We start from the raw sequence: 17,758 nt of genomic DNA, 5'->3' as shown, positions 1-17,758 counted from the left end.
TTCCTTTATATGTGGTTCAGAGTTCTGGGACCAGCCCCTGAGCCTGCTTGGTCTGGTATTCTGTGTTGTTGTTGGCAGAGCTCCTTTACTGCACTTCTACCCAATTCGTCATCTTGTTTGTTCCTCCCTCTTACATATTTTCAACAATTGCCTGTGACTTTTGGTAAAACTATATTCAATCCTGCTCACTGAGAACATCGTTTTGAAAATGAAACAAGTAATAATTATTTTCTGACTCATTCTTAGTCTAGTCATTCATTACAGATGTTTTATCAGTGTAGCTCAAAAACTGAGTCATTGGCAACTTTATGGAAACCAGTACATTACATGAAACCATGAATAGTGAGGAGTAAAAAAAAGTAAATGATCAAACATTTGCTAAATCCTAACTATAAATCTTGTGAGAAGTACTGAAAGTACATGAGTGTTCCCAAGCAACACAGTCATTTTCCAATGTTCCCTAATGTACACTTTAGCTTTTCCTGAACAAACTACTTTAAAGGTTTCAATAAATCAGTTTAAAAGAGAGGTGGCTATAAGAAAATCAAAGCAGCATGAAAATTAGGAAGTGAAAGAAACACAAGATATGAGCAAGGTTTTGCAAAGGAAATCACTGAGACATTCTTTTGTCTAAAAAAGCAGTTTTGTTTTTTTGTTTGTTTTGTTTTTAGGGGAGAATATATTTGAAAAGAATAGTTTACTTATCATCTCATAATTGGTGACAGTGTTATTAAAATATTAATAGCTATATAATAATAACTATGATTATTTAGATGTTTTAAATATAGTAGAAGAAAATATGAAACAATCAATTAAAAGAACAATACTCCCCAAAATTGTTTATAGTTTAAGTTTGAGAAGGAACACCCTAAAATTAACTATCTTGGGTACTTGACATGATTAAAGGATGGTCACTTCCAGGTCTGAGCTCAAACTCCACTTTTAAAAGCCTGTTCCGGTGTAGCACTGTGGATAAACACTGGACTGCTTAGCACAAGGATGGCAGTTCAAATCCAGTAGTCATTCCTTGGAAATTCTATACTAGAATGCCATGAGTCAGAATTGACTTGACAGAATTTAACAACAACTCTAGGATGTTAACCTTTAGCAGACTTAATCTAGTATCTAAGAAAGGTTTATTTGTAACCAAGCTATGTAACCCATTCTCAAAAACCACAGTATAGAAGAAAGCTACATGAACAGAAAATAGTATTGTATGGTTGCATTGTACCCATTCTGTGAAGTCCAATGGGTACCAAATAATAATTTATCTACAAACCTTACAAGTAGTAACTAACTAATCAATGAAAACTTTTTACACCAATCACTGTAAATTCCCCACTTCTGTTAACCAGCCTTTGACTTTTACAAATCACTACTAAATCATTCAGAATGCTATATTGTTTATTCCTGATTTAATGATATAAATATTGCCTAAATAACCGTGACTCTTTGGAGAGCATATCTATTTTAATCCTTAACAGAGTCAGATTTTACTCTACAATATTTTTGGTACCAGGAACAGGATTCAAAGGTGCACTACCATTTGAATGAATTGGCCCCCAGAGAGTTGATGAACTGGGCCCTGGTACAGGACAAGCCTTTTGAAGTTTCCATGGATCTCTAGGGAACACAGACAGGTGAGTGACCTCTCAGATTGGACTCTTTTTCCTTGCACTGTATTTTTTGTTTTGTTTTCAATTTATTATTGGCTGTTGGTTGTTGGTTTTTGTTTTGTTTTTCTTTTTTCATTTTTTTAGTTCCCAATCTGAACATTTTGACAAGTTCCATTTCACAAGATGACAGCTCCACTTTATAGTATAAAGTTACTCTTCCCTTCCAAGTGCACATTTAAGGACCCCAAAGAGAGTATTTGAACTCAGGATCCTCAGCAATCTTTAAGGAGATAAAGGGTAATGTCAGTTCCCAGGAGGATACAATAGCTTCTGCCTGTCTTGTACTTTGGTATAGTAACATGCTTGTTTGTTTTTTCGGTCTAAAGACTATTTAGATTATAGCCACATTGAGAATCTTTAAACTTTCTGTTCTTGTGTTTTCTGTCTGTTGATTGTGAGCAATTTAAAACTAAACAAAAAATTCTAGACCATGATTTCTGTTCAATTAGGACAAGCTTATCAAAGAAATGCTGTAGCAATTTTAAGACAATGGATTTCCCATATGATTATCTTACATGGTGTTATATAAGCTTGGTTTTTAAGCTAACCTCACAGAACAATTGAATTTATATAATTTTTCTGTTTCACTTTGTTCTGACTGCTCACTATGTTGTTGTTAAGTGCTGTTGAGTAGCTTTTGACTCATAGTGACTCTGTCTAGGGTTTCTGAGGAGTGGTTGTTGAGTTGGAACTGCCAACCTTGCGGTTCAGACTGATGGTCCAGTGCTTATCCTACAGCACCACACCAGGACTATGTTTAAACTTTTTAAACTTATGTGTTTATATCAAATTAAAAGCCATGGCTTTTTTTTTTTTGACAACAGGATGTTATCTAGAATTTCAATTACTTTCTCATAGAAGAAAAACTGTTTCTTATGCCTGGGGTTTTTAGTTAATACTTTGAGAAACTTTGATATCATTCAGTTTACTTATAAAGTAGACTGGATTCTAAAGTTGGTTTGAACTACAAGGTTGGTGGTTCAAGCTCACCAGTTGTTCCTCGGAAACCCTATACAGGGTCGCAACCTACTCAATGGCACTTAACAACAACCACATCTTAAAAAGTACATGAGAAAGGATAAATTTTTTAACCTTCTATGAAACATTTAATAATGCCTTAAAAATGAATGAATATTTCTAAATTACTTCTCTAAAGTATTCTATAACATATAAAAAACAGGGTTATGAAAATGTATTTTCCTACTTCCAGATGATATTATTAATTAGATCATAATATTTCTTTAAAGAATTTACTCTGGTTACCTTAATAATAGACAAATGTATACATAAATTAAGCAATACTAATATTCCTAGGATTTAATGAAAATGAATTCATTTTCATAAAATATTTATGTTTTTTGTTAATCTTGAAAACAAAGTCTTACATGCAGAGCCTTTCTAAGTAACTTAAACTAGATAATATATGAAGTATGTTCAGTTTAAGAAAAATTAATAATTTTTATTCATTTTGAGAAGAATTTATTTATCTTTTGTTTTTAAGAAAACCTTAGCTAACTTGAACATATGTCGTAAGTTAAAATTAATGCTTTCTTAATATGGAACATCTGAGAACCACTCTGCTCCAAGGAAAAGTTTTAAAAGGCCCTTCCCAGTCAAAGGAAAACCTTTTTAAGAAAAAGCAAAAGTTAAAATCAGACATTAATAAGTCCTAAAACAGAAAAAAAAAACAATCAAAATTGAATGAATCATCAACATAAAAAACCTGTGACTAAATTCACGAATAAGTTAAGAAAATATAAGAATGGTTGATAATCAAATGGAAGTATAGGAGTCCTGGTGTGGCGCTGGGAGCTAATGAGCTGGACTGCAAAGTTGTTTGAACCACAAAGTTGGTGGTTCAAGCTCACCTGCCGCTCCTTGGAAACCCTATGCAGGGTTGCTATGGGTCAGAACTGACTTGACGGCACTCATCAACAACAAAAACATAGGAGTCCTGGTGTAGCACTGTGGGTTAATGTGCCAGACTGCAAAGCCATTTGAACTGCAAGGTTGGCGGTTCAAGCTCACCAGCTGCTCCTCCAAAACCCTATATAGGGTTGCTATAAGTGGGAACCAACTCGAACAGCACTTAACAGCAATAACAACAATAGATTATTGAGATGAACTTTACTTCATAAATGATTTTTTTGTAAAATATAAACTTAATTTCAAGTATTGTTAAGTAATGCTAATATCAAATTGAGTTAATAAATATTTATTATAATTAAAGTTTATTAACTCTTACTTTTTATGCCACAATGAAAAATGTAATCTAGTATAAGTGTGTTCATTTTTATTACTTAGAATGCTGTACTATAAGAAATATGTAAGCAAATATGTTTAAAGAGTTAATTAAACAGGAATTTATTTAATATGGTTAAATTTTAATAGGTTAATTTAAAAGAAATTTTAATGATATTAATGTCAAATAACATGTTAAATAATTAAAATTTTCACTGTTAAACAACATTTTCTTTGATTACTAGGTTGCAGAGTTAATTTGTTTTTTGTTTATTCTGCCTTGAGGGCAAGGCCTCAACAAAATATAGTTCTGAATTTTAAAAAAGCTATGAAACATACTAAGATTCTAACAAAGTTTGCTCAAGTTTAACCATTTTGGTTTCTTAATTAACTGTTTATTATATGTAATTTGCCTAAGAAGTAGAAGTTTTATGTCTAAGTTTATGTTAGCGTTCATGTCTTTAACTAAGAAACCAAGCCAATTGGCTTTGGAAGAAATTAAGGTTTTATCTGAAAATTCTTTGGCTAAACAACTCAAGTATTTAACCAAATAATTCAATGGCCTATAACAAATTTTGAAACTTTGAAAGAAAGTCAAAATAATTGTTTCTATTTTATAAAAAGAAAACTACAAAATAGGTTTATTTAATAAATTTTAAATTACATGAATCATATTGTTGAATTAGAAGAAGCATCAAATTTTCTTTAAGTAAAAATGTATATATCAGTAATGTTTACCTAACGTGAACACATAGTATTATGTCAGTATTTATTATTTCAATTGCTAACTTAGTTGAAACTTTACTTTGAAACTAGCATCACCACAGCCAATGGTTTAAGAAATTTCATACAATTTACTCAGAGTATTTTCATTACTACTCAAATGTTAATCCTAATATATACTTGTTATATCTATTTAGTATTATGTCTCATGAAATGTTGTATATGAAGCTCTTTAAAAATAATGTTGAACATTATGCTTAAAGATTCTTTTGTCTAAATTTTTAAAATTTATTTTATTTGGTCACACTATCTTTGTAATTAGTTCCCATCATCAAGTTTTTTTTCCTTTTAGAAAATATTATTGTAAGTAACCATGCACATATTAAGTTACTATCTGCAAATAAGTTTTACTTTGCCAATGTACTGAAAATGCTTGACCAAAATATTCTAACAAAAGATGACTATCTTAAACTTATGAAAAAGACTATAATATTTGAATGTTGATACCTTTAGACTAACACAAAATTGCACAGAACCAGTTAATGAGTAAATTTAAATAATTACTATAAAATTTATTTGAGAATATTGCTGAGGTTCATTGTTCTATATTCTAGAATAATAGCTAGAAACTCCACAGTTTTCCCTTATGAAAATATGGTCTAAAGCTCATTGTTCATCAATTGAAGAAGGATTTAATGAACCTGAGCCAGAACTGCAATCTTTACCTGAACTCCTTACAAGTGACTTTATCTACTAAAACAAATCACCAAGTGAAATATTCCCTCGAACCTCGCTAAAAGGATCAGTGCGTTACCACCCCTATGCAACTACACTTAAAAATGTGAATCCCTAAATTCAGTAATTTCAATTAAAGAAAATCAAGGAATGAGCTTGGACTTGCTAGCATACTAAATATCTTAAGGTAACCCATGTGCAGGGACAAAAACTGATAAAGCTGAAATTCAATGGCTGATTCAAGAACACAGAACAAGACCCCATGCAGACTTCTGAAGTTATTGGATTTTGAAATGACATTATTTCAAAAACTTAGATTCATTAATTAGTAAGAATAACTCATGCAAACTACTTATATAAATGCCCTTGCTTTTATTAGTATAGCCATTCTTAGGTTGATAGCTGTATTACACTTTATATTTATTTAGTCCGATGCAACCCTTAAAATAATTGTCCTTTACTTAATATTACTTTGCTTTTGAACTGCTTTGCTTTGTCATCTAAGTTTTATTCTCCTCCATGCAAATAATTGAAAAAACCTTATTTCTATTTTATTATAGCAATTATTTTTATGTTCTTTATTTTATTTCTTGCCACTATGAAACCTTTTTTATTTCTTTTTACTACTTTCTCTAACTCACATTAATGCTTACAAAGAGAATGCCCTTATTAAGCTAGCACAATCAGTAGCTAATACTAGCAGTTTGATAAACTACTGGATATGTCACTCCTCTCTGTAGTCCAAATAAGATCATTTAGATCCCTTTACTACTCTAATTTTTATCTATAGATCTATACCCAGTGCTACTGTAAAATTTTAAAGACCTTTTAAAATACCACTATACATACAATTTTAATTAAGCCTCAGTATTTCAATTGTCCACTTTATTTATAACACATTATATTAATCCAGATTAAATGTTGATTGTATTGTAAATGATCAAATCCTGCCAATACAGACTTGTATGGAGTTAGTCTTTTCTTCATGTTTAGTCCCCACATTCATTATGTAACAAATAGAACAATTAATCCATACCTGTCAACTAACATGACCCAAATTACTGACAGTATAGCTGAAAAGATGCCTCAACAGAAGCCTTTAGAATCTTTAGGCAAAATAATCTTTGACAACTTTAGATTTTCTCCTAGCTCAATAAATAAGAATCTACACCATTGTTAATATCGTCTACTATATTTAGATATACACCTCTAGAAAAAATTGAACAAGACTTCACAAAGTTCCCTCAGAAACCTACCTTGTTAAATTCAATACCACCCACAACTGTTGCATATTTCTTTGATATCTTTAACTAGTTGCCAAATAGTGTTGGATCATGGATTGAATTTATACTAATCACTAGATTAGTGATTCTTCTTTTTCTTTTTATTATTTTAAGTATAATCAAGTATTGCATGATATATATCAAATACTTTCATTTCTACCACAAATATCTCTTGAAAGAATTATATATATTAACAAAATGGACAATACCTTTTCAAATAGAGTAGATTTCCCACCCTGTTGTTTTTGTTAAGTGCTGTCAAGTTGGTTCCAACACATAACAAGCCTATACAGGATTTCTGATGAGTGGATTTTAAGTTTGAGTCGCTGACCTTGTCGTTAGCAGTCCAGTGCTTCTCCTATAGTGCCACACCAGTACTCCAGCCCTAGAAGTACCTATTTTACTTAAGTTGTTCCCCTAAATTTAGCCAGCTCAAACCCCAATAAATAACAACAAAACGACACCTTGTCATTTTATCCTCACTGAAGAATGTCTGCTCTTTGTGTGTGTCTAAGGTCATGAAACTGTCTGAATGTATAAAGAGAAGATCTTAAGCCAAAGCAAACTAAAAAAAAAAAAAATCGGTACATACTCCAAATAAGAATCAGAAGGCAAAATGTTTAAGCTATACGAGAATGAAGATCCCTACTAAAATATATGTTGTTGTTTAGTGCTGTTGAGTCGGTTCCAACTCATAGCAACCCTTTTTAAGGTCTCTGAGGAGCGATTGGTGGATTTAACCACTGACTGTGTAGTTCAGACTGACCATGTAGTCCAGTGCTTATCCTACAGTACCACACCAGGACTCCATCTAAAAAATATAGTGTTTGGTGTCTGGAGTTTTAAAAATTTACAGATGACAGGCAGCCATCTAAAAGAAATTTCTACTTCTATACAGTAAAAAGTCAATGCAAAAGAAAACACTTTTATAATGGTAATCAGATAATTTCTATGGAAATTTCTGATCAAAAGGGGTAAATGATAACAAGCACCCTAAAATTAACTCTGGAGTACTTACTTGTCATGATTAAAGGATCATTGCTTCCATGTCTGAAATCAAGCTCCTTTTAAAAAATGCTATTTTACTGTAAGAAGTTAATGTTTAAACAGACTCACTCTAATATCTAAAGAAATGTTGTATTTGTAAGGAAGTTATGCAAACCATTTCTGCAAACCACATTGAACAAGAAAGCTATGTTAGCTGAAAAGAATGTCTTATGATTGCTTTGTGACCACTGTGAACCCTTATAGTCTCTAAGTAGTAACTAATCAACAAAATTCACATTCTTTGTAAGTAATCAGCAGAGAATATTTCAATCAATCACTATAAATCTCCCACCTTGGTTACCAATCTTTGACTTTTGAAAATTGCTAATAAGCAGATTAGAATATTATATTGTTAATTCCTAGTTTGATGATATAAATATTGTCTAGATGCCTGTAACTCTTTAGAGTGGACTCTTCTTTGTTGTTGTTGTTGTTAAGTACTGTGGAGTCAGTTCCGACTCATAGTGACCCTGCACAGGGTTTCCAAGGCTGCAAATCTTTATGGGAGCAGAAAGCCTCATCTTTCACTCGTGGAACAGCTGGTAGTTTCGAACTGCCGACCTTGAGGTTAGCAGCCCAATTCGTAACCACTATGCTCACAGTTTAAATTATGTCTTGCCTTCAATAAATCTATTTTACTCCTTAGACTTAGAATTTTAATTTACAACAAGTTATTAATGTTTTCAATTTCTAAAGAAAGTGGTCTTAGAAGGAAAGTTTACCTTATGTTCTCATAGCAGCTGACTTCTGGTTTCAACCCGGCAGTATGACGAAAAACTTTGTATATAATAACTCCAAAAGCCAAAAGATTAACCTGGGAAAATATTAATTTTGAAGAATAGGTAATTTTCATGTCAAATTAGATACATTTAGAAGATATAAAAGAATAAAAAGATTTCAAATAAACTAGGAACCATACAATTATGACATTAAATGTATACTATAAAGTATAAACTTTCTGATAGACTTAGGCAAGCAGATTTATGAAATATCATTGAAAATTATTGTTAGTACAGTATTTCTGATTATGTTAAACTTGTTCAAAAATCCTCTTTAGACATCATAATCATAATTACAGAATGATGCACATCATCTTCTGCCAGTAATAAAATTAATATGCACATTGTGATAAATTTCAAGTTGAAAAGCTTTGGAAACACTTGAGAAATAAATTTTGGTTCACTAAATTTTAGAGTTTCCTTGAGTGGAACTGATAATTCTATAAACTTTTTAAAACTTTGAACTTCAAAAGAAATGCTGAAAGGAAACTAGAAAAACTCAACAGTAAAATTCATAATTTCTGTTACTAAAAGATACTTTAATGTACTGTCCTTTGTGTGTTCTTTAGACATTGTTCCTAATATTGATAATGAAACTGTCTTTCCCTAGATTAATGTCAGAAATTTTCTAAATATAAATAAATATTGGTGGAAGGAATAGAAATGTTATGAATAACACATACTATGTGGAAACTAGAATACTCAGATTATTAACTCCTTTTAAGGTGATTGTGGTATGACAATTTTCTCATTACTTTCATTTTGTATTTTTTTAGAAACCATCCAATTCATATTTCTAATATCAGTTGACTGATTGAAGGGTACATTTTAAATATGTAATACTTCTAGTATGAGTATGCTAGTAATTGCAAATATTAAACATTATATAAATAATAGTAAGATTGATCTTTTATTGAATGGTTTAGTCATTTAAACAAGTTTTTCAAAATCTAACTTAGAATGGCAATAACAAAATATAATTTTCAGATAATCTTTATACAAAAATTTAAAAGGTAATATAGATAATATTTATCTTTTATGTTCTAAAGGATTTTATATAGTTTTCAACCATGAAATTTACTAATTACTATTATAAAAAGCATAATAAAATAATGAGTCAAGTAATTTCATGTTGTTAGTCTTCCTCTCTCCACAGAAAGGTCCTTAAGAGCAACTCTGAGAGACATAAGGGGTTTATCTCTTCTTCCTGCTTAAAATAAACATTCTTTATTTCTAATTATATGACTAATTAAGTCTAATTACAGTAATGCTTCCATAGGAAGAAAAGACTTCAACAGTTTCAGAAGACAAACAAAGTACATTAAATGGATTTAATTGGCATTTTATCACCAACTAACTAAAACAATAGACCCCTGGTGTGGTGATGTAGAATCAGCGCTAGACTTGGAACTACAAGGTCAGCAGTTTAAACCCACCAGCTGCTCCTTGGAAACCCTCTACAGAGTCACTATGAGTTAGAACTGACTTAATGACACTTAGTAACAACTAAAATGACAACTTAATAATATTTAATTTTATAAATATTCTTTAATACTTATGAGTCATACTTATTTTCTAGGTTTGAATGGCTTTAGCTTTTTTGTATAAATTTGGAAGGAACAATTGTGTTTAATTTTGGAAAGAACAACTGTATTTAATTTTATAAGCAAGTGCATATATGTTTTAAAGAAAAATATTAACATTTGATTAGTAGTAAACCATTCTTGCTTTGAAATTATCTGCAAAGAATTTGAATGAGATAATTACATTGAACGTGGCATTTCAATAAATGAAGAGCTATACAATAAAATAACTAAAAATGATACAAGATACAGCTGCCTATACTAATAATTTTCCTCTTAAATGACTAATTTAAAATAATAGTTCAGGAAAGTTTTTAGAGCTTTTGTTTTCAGTAAATCTGTGGTTTGCAACCCAGTTGCTCATGCTGTTGTAATTTCTCAGATGAGCATATACAATTTGGAAATGCTCTGCTACATCATATCCTAAAGCAGTGAAGAGGAGAAATGAAACATTCCTTAGTGGTAAACTAGATCTGCAAACTTTTTTTAAAACAAACAGAGAAAGAAATTGTTTAAATACTCATATATATATATTAAAAGGTGCTGTTGTGCAAGTGGGAGACAAATTCTTATTCCATAAACTTCCATTTTCTCAAATATAAAAAACGCAGAATAAATCATTTTTATCATACTATGTTATGTTTTTATATAAGCAAACAAAACACAAATGCACTGATTCTATTACCCTAGTCATTGATATTAATAGAAATATGAGGGTAAATAAAAATGTATTGCTACAAAATCATAGAAACCTTTATTAGACAAGTAAAAATGTGAAGCTTTTGTTCCTTAATCTCCCATCTGTATCTACACACTGCTTAAGGAGGTGTTATCATCTCTGTAAACCCTCCCTAGAAGAATTCTGAGTTCTATTTGTTGTTATTGTTAGGTGCCACAAGTCGGTACCGACTTATAGTGACCCTACGCACAACAGAAAGAACCACTGCCTGGTCCTGGGCCAAGCTCACAAATGTTGCCACAATTGAAACCACTGATGCTGCCACTTTGCCAATCCATCTCGCTAGTGTCTTCCTCTTTTTCTCTGACCCTCTACCTTTGCAAACATGATATCCTTTTCCAGTGACTGGTCCCTTCTGACAATATGTCCGAAGTTTGAGAGAAGGAGTTTGGCCATCTTGGTCTCCAAGGAGAACACTGGCTGCACTTCTTCCAAACAGATCTGTTTGTTCTTTTGGCAGCCCACGGCACTTTCAATATTCTCCTCCAACACCATAACTCAAAAGCATCAATTCTCTTTGTTGTTATGTGCCATGGAGTTGGTTCCGACTCTTGGCGACCCTGTACAGGGTTTCTGAGGCTGTAAATCTTTTAGGGAGCAGAAAGCCTCATCTTTCTCCCACAGAACAGCTGGTAGTTTCGAACTGCTGACCTTAAGGTTCACAGCCCAATTCATAACCACTACACTACATGAGCACCTTATCAGAACAGCAGTTTGGCCATCATTTGAATCAAATCATGGTCTTTTAAAATGCCTTTTAAGCTTGGGGAACAAAAAAAAGTCATGGATATAGGGTGGGTGGGATAAGATTGCCCAATAAATTTCTCACAGAGCAGTACTTGCTATAAAATTCTTGTAGGACAAGAGGTGCATTGTTAAGATAGAAATAATATCCTTGGTGCAAGTTTCCTTACCTTTTTCTCATGAATAAAATTCTCTTTCCTTAAAACTTCTTCTTAATAAGCTCTCATGATTGTCCTGTGTTCTTTGAGAAAATTTATGAAAATTATCTCTTTGGGATCACTGAAAACAGTTACCATAACCTTCTGAGCTGACCTCTCTGCCCGAATTTAAATGACCCTGCAGATTCCCTCAAAAGCCACTTCTTTTGATTATACCTTTTTTCCAAAGGCATCCTAAGAAGAAACTAAGACAAGTGTATTACTGAGACAACTTGTCTCCTTTCATCTACTAATTGCATAGATACGTTTAAACAGGTTTTTTGTTTGTTGGTTTGTTTTGTTTTTGAATAAACTGTGCATATATGAACTGTAACATAAGGACCATTATTTTATGACTTACCCGCATATATGAAACTTTTTATTGTAATTTTATTATAAACTTTAAAACATCTATTTAGAGTCTGGTACAGTAGTTAAGGCAAGGTATGTATTAAGGAGCAAAACAGGTATGTTCCATTGTTCTCTTAGCCTATTAGAGAAATAAATATTAAATGAATATTCTTACAGATACACATACACCCTGAAACTGTGATAAATGCCACAGTTGAAATGTTTAGACCATTAGAAGAGACAAGGAAGGAAAGTTGGAATCAATTTTAGGAAGTATCTTCTAGATTTGGCATCTACCAGGACCTAACAGATTGCAATGCTTTCACAGGTCAAATAATGAAAGGAAAAAAAAAAAACATTTCATAAAGGAAAACAAAACAGCAGAGAAAAACAATCTTACCCCTGAGGGAGTTGAGAACATCTCATATATGTTAAAGAATTTGATGAAAAGGTGGCTGGAGTGTAGTGAACAAAGGGAAGAATAACAAGAGATGAATTTGCTAGGACAGATAGAATCAAATATTACTTAGATTTCATCTTCTTAAATGATTTTTATGTATTCTTTCATTTCAAAATCATTAAAGACAGGTTTCAAGGACATACAGTATAAAATAGGTGACCAATTAACAAAGCAAATACAGCACAATTCAGTAAGTATCATGCAGATACTTTCATAGTGGAGAAAAGAACACAGTTAACCTACCCTAAATATTTCTGAACCAATATTGAGTGATCAGTAGGTGAAAAGGAGGACAACACACAGAAATAAAGTAGTTACTTAGGATATCAAATCTTGAACTTATCTACATACACTCACTTCCTAAGTGATCAGATTTATGGCTCAAAATATTAGCCTTAGTTCCCCTCAAGGCAAACCCCCTTCCAAGACTGAAACTCGAAGGGAATTCACTAGCAGGCATATGGTCCTGCTGCTGACCATGTTGGTCACCAATAAGGGGAAGAGGGGGAAAACCAGCAATGAAGTTATGAACTAAGTCTGACCACATTCAATAAACTTCTGTTAAACTGGATTGAGATCTGGTTAACCAGCAGTATGACGAGACCTGGGGACTCCTGGGCCCAGGGGCAGGGACATGGCTCCAGAGGACTAGAACAGAGTGCGAAGCATCCAGCTGATATAAAATGAGGGGAGATGCACAAGAACACCCACACTTGCAAATAGCAGCCATTTGATCTGGCATCAATGGCTGGATGATCAGAACACAACTAGAGGAAGAAAATAAAAAAGGAGTAACCCACTTTAAGTAGATGATCTTGACCTATGCCTATGGATGTAGTATGACAAAGGAGCGGGCAAATCTTTAAGTGAGGATCATTCCCATTCCCTTGGTACAGAGGGTTGACAGAGAGGGAGAGCTTAGACATTGGCTACCCAAAATGGGGGGACTACAAGGCAAGAAGTGACTGGCTTACAAGCTTTCAATAGGGAACCTAGCTCCAGAGGACACAGGGAAAGGTAGAACCTCCACTGAATTGTTTCCAACCTGTCTGGATGGGGTTAATAAAAGGTGAGGGAGAAAGGACTTCTGTGGTTCAATAGGGAATGATTGCTATCAGGTCTGACAGTGAGTGTTGGAAAAGTAAATGTAAAAGTTTGGGAACAAAAGGAGGGAAGTGGCTGATTTTGCAGTCTAGGGGAGATCCCTGGAGCCCTCAAGGGAGAAACATGAAGTTTCAGACCATGTCTGGAAAGGCAGTGACATTGGGATGGAGGCAAAGACAATGAAATAGAAAGAATGAGTGGCTGGGGACTCTGGATTCAGGAAGGGAGAGAGGTTGTGTGCTGGTGGCCAGTGGGGAGGGGTGGGTCAGGCATGTGGGGTATACCCTTTGATTATTTGATGATGTATGCAGGGGATTGTGATCATTGCAATGAAACAAAAGTATGATAGGATGAATGTAAAGATAATGTTCGCCCATGTAAACTAACACATAATTCACAATAAAAACTAAAAAAAAAAAAAAATCCATGATTTCCAGGTAAATTTTAATTTTAGCTGAATAGTGAGTATTTCATTTAGTTTAAAACAAGACATGCTTATACTAAAATTAATATTGTCTAAATTTCAAATTTAACTGGACATAGTCTATTTTAACAGTCAACCCACAGAGATCCCTAGGGCAGGTAAAAGATTGTTGTTGTTGTTATGTGCCGTGGAGTCGGTTCCGACTCATAGCGACCCTACACAGGGTTTCCGAGGCTGTTAATCTTTACAGGAGTATAACGCCTCATCTTTCTTCCACGGAGCAGCTGGTAGTTTCGGACTGCTGACCTTGCGGTTCGCAGTCCAATTCGTAACCACTACGCTACCAGAGCTCCTAGGTAAAAGATTAAATATGAGTAAACACTTATTTCCCATTGTGACAGGTGTGGTTTCAAATTAAGGTTTCAAAGCAGTAGATTATTAGAGATTCGATTCTAGTGGCTTCTGTTTTCTCTTTAATGTTAGAAAGATACTGATTAAGAGAGAAGTATGGTAGCAATATCATATATTTGGAGAAATGTAGACAATTTGAAATAATTGCTGTGCAGAATAGGAGGGACAGTTTATTGAAAAGACAGAATTATTTCCATGCACATTGTGAGTTTAATTAACATGAGTGACCTTGAATTGTTAGAAAGCCAATCCAAGGAGGTGTGAGTCACTAATCTACTGAGGAAGTACAATTGGGAAATGGCATTGTCAATATTAACAAGAAGGTGACGGAAGTATTGGACAATGGGCTATAAGCTAGATAGAAAGGCCAGTTAAGGGATTAGAGGGAAGATGTAGAGGAATAAATAAAATGAATATGGTATGAAAATGAGGAGCAAGTGATGTAACGAGTGAGCTTTAAGAAAGTTATATAAGAGGGGATATTTGAATTTAATATGTCAGTGATGGAGGCAGTCTGGTTAATGATAAATTCCAGTTGGGGGTTATGAGTTAGACACTGAAATACAGAAAATTACTAGAAGAAAGTAGGTAAAAACTAAATAGCATTGTTGTTGTTTCATGTTGTCGAGGCAGTTCCCACTCATAGTGACCCTGTTTAGGGCTTCCAAGGCTGTAAATTTTTATAGGATGTGAAACAATTGCCTCCTAATCATTGGGAACTATGATGTGAATGAATAGGGGCAATATATGTTATGACACTACCAGCTGCAATAACAGAAAAGCATCAATAAATTAGTAATTATTAAAAATATATATATTAGCCTTAGACCAGATCTGACTTCTACATTTGGCAGGCTTTATGGATAAATTCAGTTTAAAAATGTCAAAATCTGAACTGCTGTTCTCTCCCCAAATTATCTATTTTTGCAGAAACATTTCATATTTCAATGTATACATTTGTTGTTGTTCGGTGCCATCAAGTCGGTAACAACTTACAGTGACCCTATGTACAATAGAACTAAACACTACAGCTACCATACTAAGCCATATAGTTGTCGGTCTTCCTCTGTTTTCCTAACCCTCAATTTAACCAAACATGGTATCTTTCTCCAGGGTCTGGTCATTATGTCTGTAAAATATGAGAGTCAAAGTCTGGCCATCTTAGCTTCCAAAGAGCATTTTGACTGTACTTCTTCCAACATAGATTTGTTTGTTCTTTTTTTTTTTTTTTTTTTTTTGGTAGGTCATTGTACTTTTAATATTATACTCCAACACCATAACTCAAATGCATCAATTATTTGATGATCTTCCTTATTCACCGTTCAACTTTCACATGCATATGAAGTTATTGCAAATACCTCAGCTTGGGTCAGGATCAATTTAGTTCTTAACTGACATCTTTGCTCTTCAACATTTTACAGAAGTCTTGTGTAGCAGGTTTGCCTAATTCAATACGTCATTTGATTTTTTGACAGCTACTTCCATGAGGGAGTCCTAGGGTGGCACTGTGGGTTGATGCGCTGGAATGCAAAGCCAATTTGAACCACAAGGTCAGTGGTTCAAGCTCACAAGCCACTCCTCAGAATCCCTATACAGGGTAGCTATGGGTCAGAACTGAATCGACAGCACTTAACAACAACAACAACAACAGCTTCCATGATTGTGGAAGGTTGATCCAAGCAAAATAAAGCCTTTAACAAATTCAATCATTTATCCATTGATATGGATGTTGTTTATTGGTTCATTGGTGAGGATTTTTTACTTCTTTACATTGAGGTGGGACCCAGAAAAAAGGCAGTTGTCTTTGATTGTCATCAGTAAGCATTTTAAGTCTTCTTCACTTTCAGAAAGCAAGTTTTTATCATCCATATATCACAGTTTTTTAATGAGTCTTCCTCTAATCCTAATGTTTTTCTTCATATAATCCAACTTCATGAATTTTATATATATGCTCAGCATACAGAAAGATGAGGTTTTCTATTCCTGTAAAGATTTATAGCCTCAGAAATCCTTTTGCAGCTATCCTTACAGGAGTAGGAAACCTCATTTTTTTCTCCCACAGAATGACCAGTAGTTTGGAATTGCTGATCTTGAAGTTCACAACTTGACTCTTAACCACTATGCTACCAGCATTCCTTGTAGGAGTATGGATGGTATCCTATCACAGACAGCATTGTACTTCGACAAGTTTTGATACATTCTTTTTGATGATGCATGCAATACTATTCCACTTTCATTTGTCATACCTGGCATAGTGATTATGGAATTGTCAGATTCAAAATGGCCAATACCTATTCCATTTTAGTTCACTAATGCCTAGGATTTTTATGTTTATGTGTTCCATTTCATTTTTGACATCTTCTAATTTTTCCTAGATTCATAGCTCATACACTCCATATGTTTATTATTAATGGATGTTTTTCAGCTGCTTCTCTTCATTTTGAGTTGTGTCCCATCAGCAAATGAAGGGCCTGAAGGCTTTACTCCAATTGCAACATCACGTCAATTCTACTTTCCCGAGGCAGCTCTGCCCCTGTTGCATTTTGAGTGCCTTCCAACCTGAGCGGCTCACCTTCCAGCACTGTATCAGACAATATTCTGGTGCTCTTCATCATGTCTCAATACTCAATAATTCGGTGCTGACAATGTTTGACTGCTATTCATAAGGTTTTCAGTCATTAAATATTTGGAATTAGTCCGCCGTTTCTCCTTGTTCTTACTTTGTCTTCATCTGGAAGCTCAGCTAAAACCTATCCACCATGGGTGACCCTGCTAGTATTTAAAATACCCATGGCCTATCTTCCAAAAACACAGCAACACACAAACCACCATAGTACAACAAACTGACAGATGAGTGGTGGGAAACCTGGCCAGTGTTGTGGTCAGTGCTTATCCTACAGCACCATATATGTATGGAGTCCTTGAATGGCACTGTATGATAACCTATATATGGAGTCCTTGTATGTTTCTGTAGGATAAACACTAGACTGTAAGGTCAACTTGAACTGCAATGTGGTGGTTCAAAAATCCCATACAGGGACTTATGACTCGAAGCTGACTCAATGAAACTTAACAACAACTATATGATGTTGTTGTTGTTAAGTGCCATCAAGTCGGTTCCGACCCATAGTTATCCTGCATAGGGTTTCTGAGGAACAGCTGGTGAGCTTGAACTGCTGATCTTGCAGCTGAAATGGCTTTGCATTCTGACGCATTAACCCACAGAGCCACACCAAGTCATATATCTATATCTATCTATAT

The 17,758-nt window shown here is 33.8% G+C and overlaps 1 protein-coding gene across 1 annotated transcript in view; it reads right to left on the bottom strand.

The window, feature by feature from the left end:
* Nucleotides 1-17,758, bottom strand: part of ELTD1 (EGF, latrophilin and seven transmembrane domain containing 1) — a 188,343-nt gene that overhangs the window by 5,095 nt on the left and 165,490 nt on the right. Inside the window, exon 13 of the mRNA XM_006831014.1 lies at nt 8,428-8,519. Within this exon, the coding sequence (XP_006831077.1) occupies nt 8,428-8,519 (92 nt within the window). The remainder of the gene's footprint in view (nt 1-8,427; nt 8,520-17,758) is intronic.

The sequence above is a fragment of the Chrysochloris asiatica genome, unplaced genomic scaffold (assembly GCF_000296735.1).
Source record: "Chrysochloris asiatica unplaced genomic scaffold, ChrAsi1.0 scaffold00002, whole genome shotgun sequence".
NCBI lineage: Eukaryota > Metazoa > Chordata > Mammalia > Afrosoricida > Chrysochloridae > Chrysochloris > Chrysochloris asiatica.
This window is presented reverse-complemented; position numbering and strand designations above follow the sequence as displayed.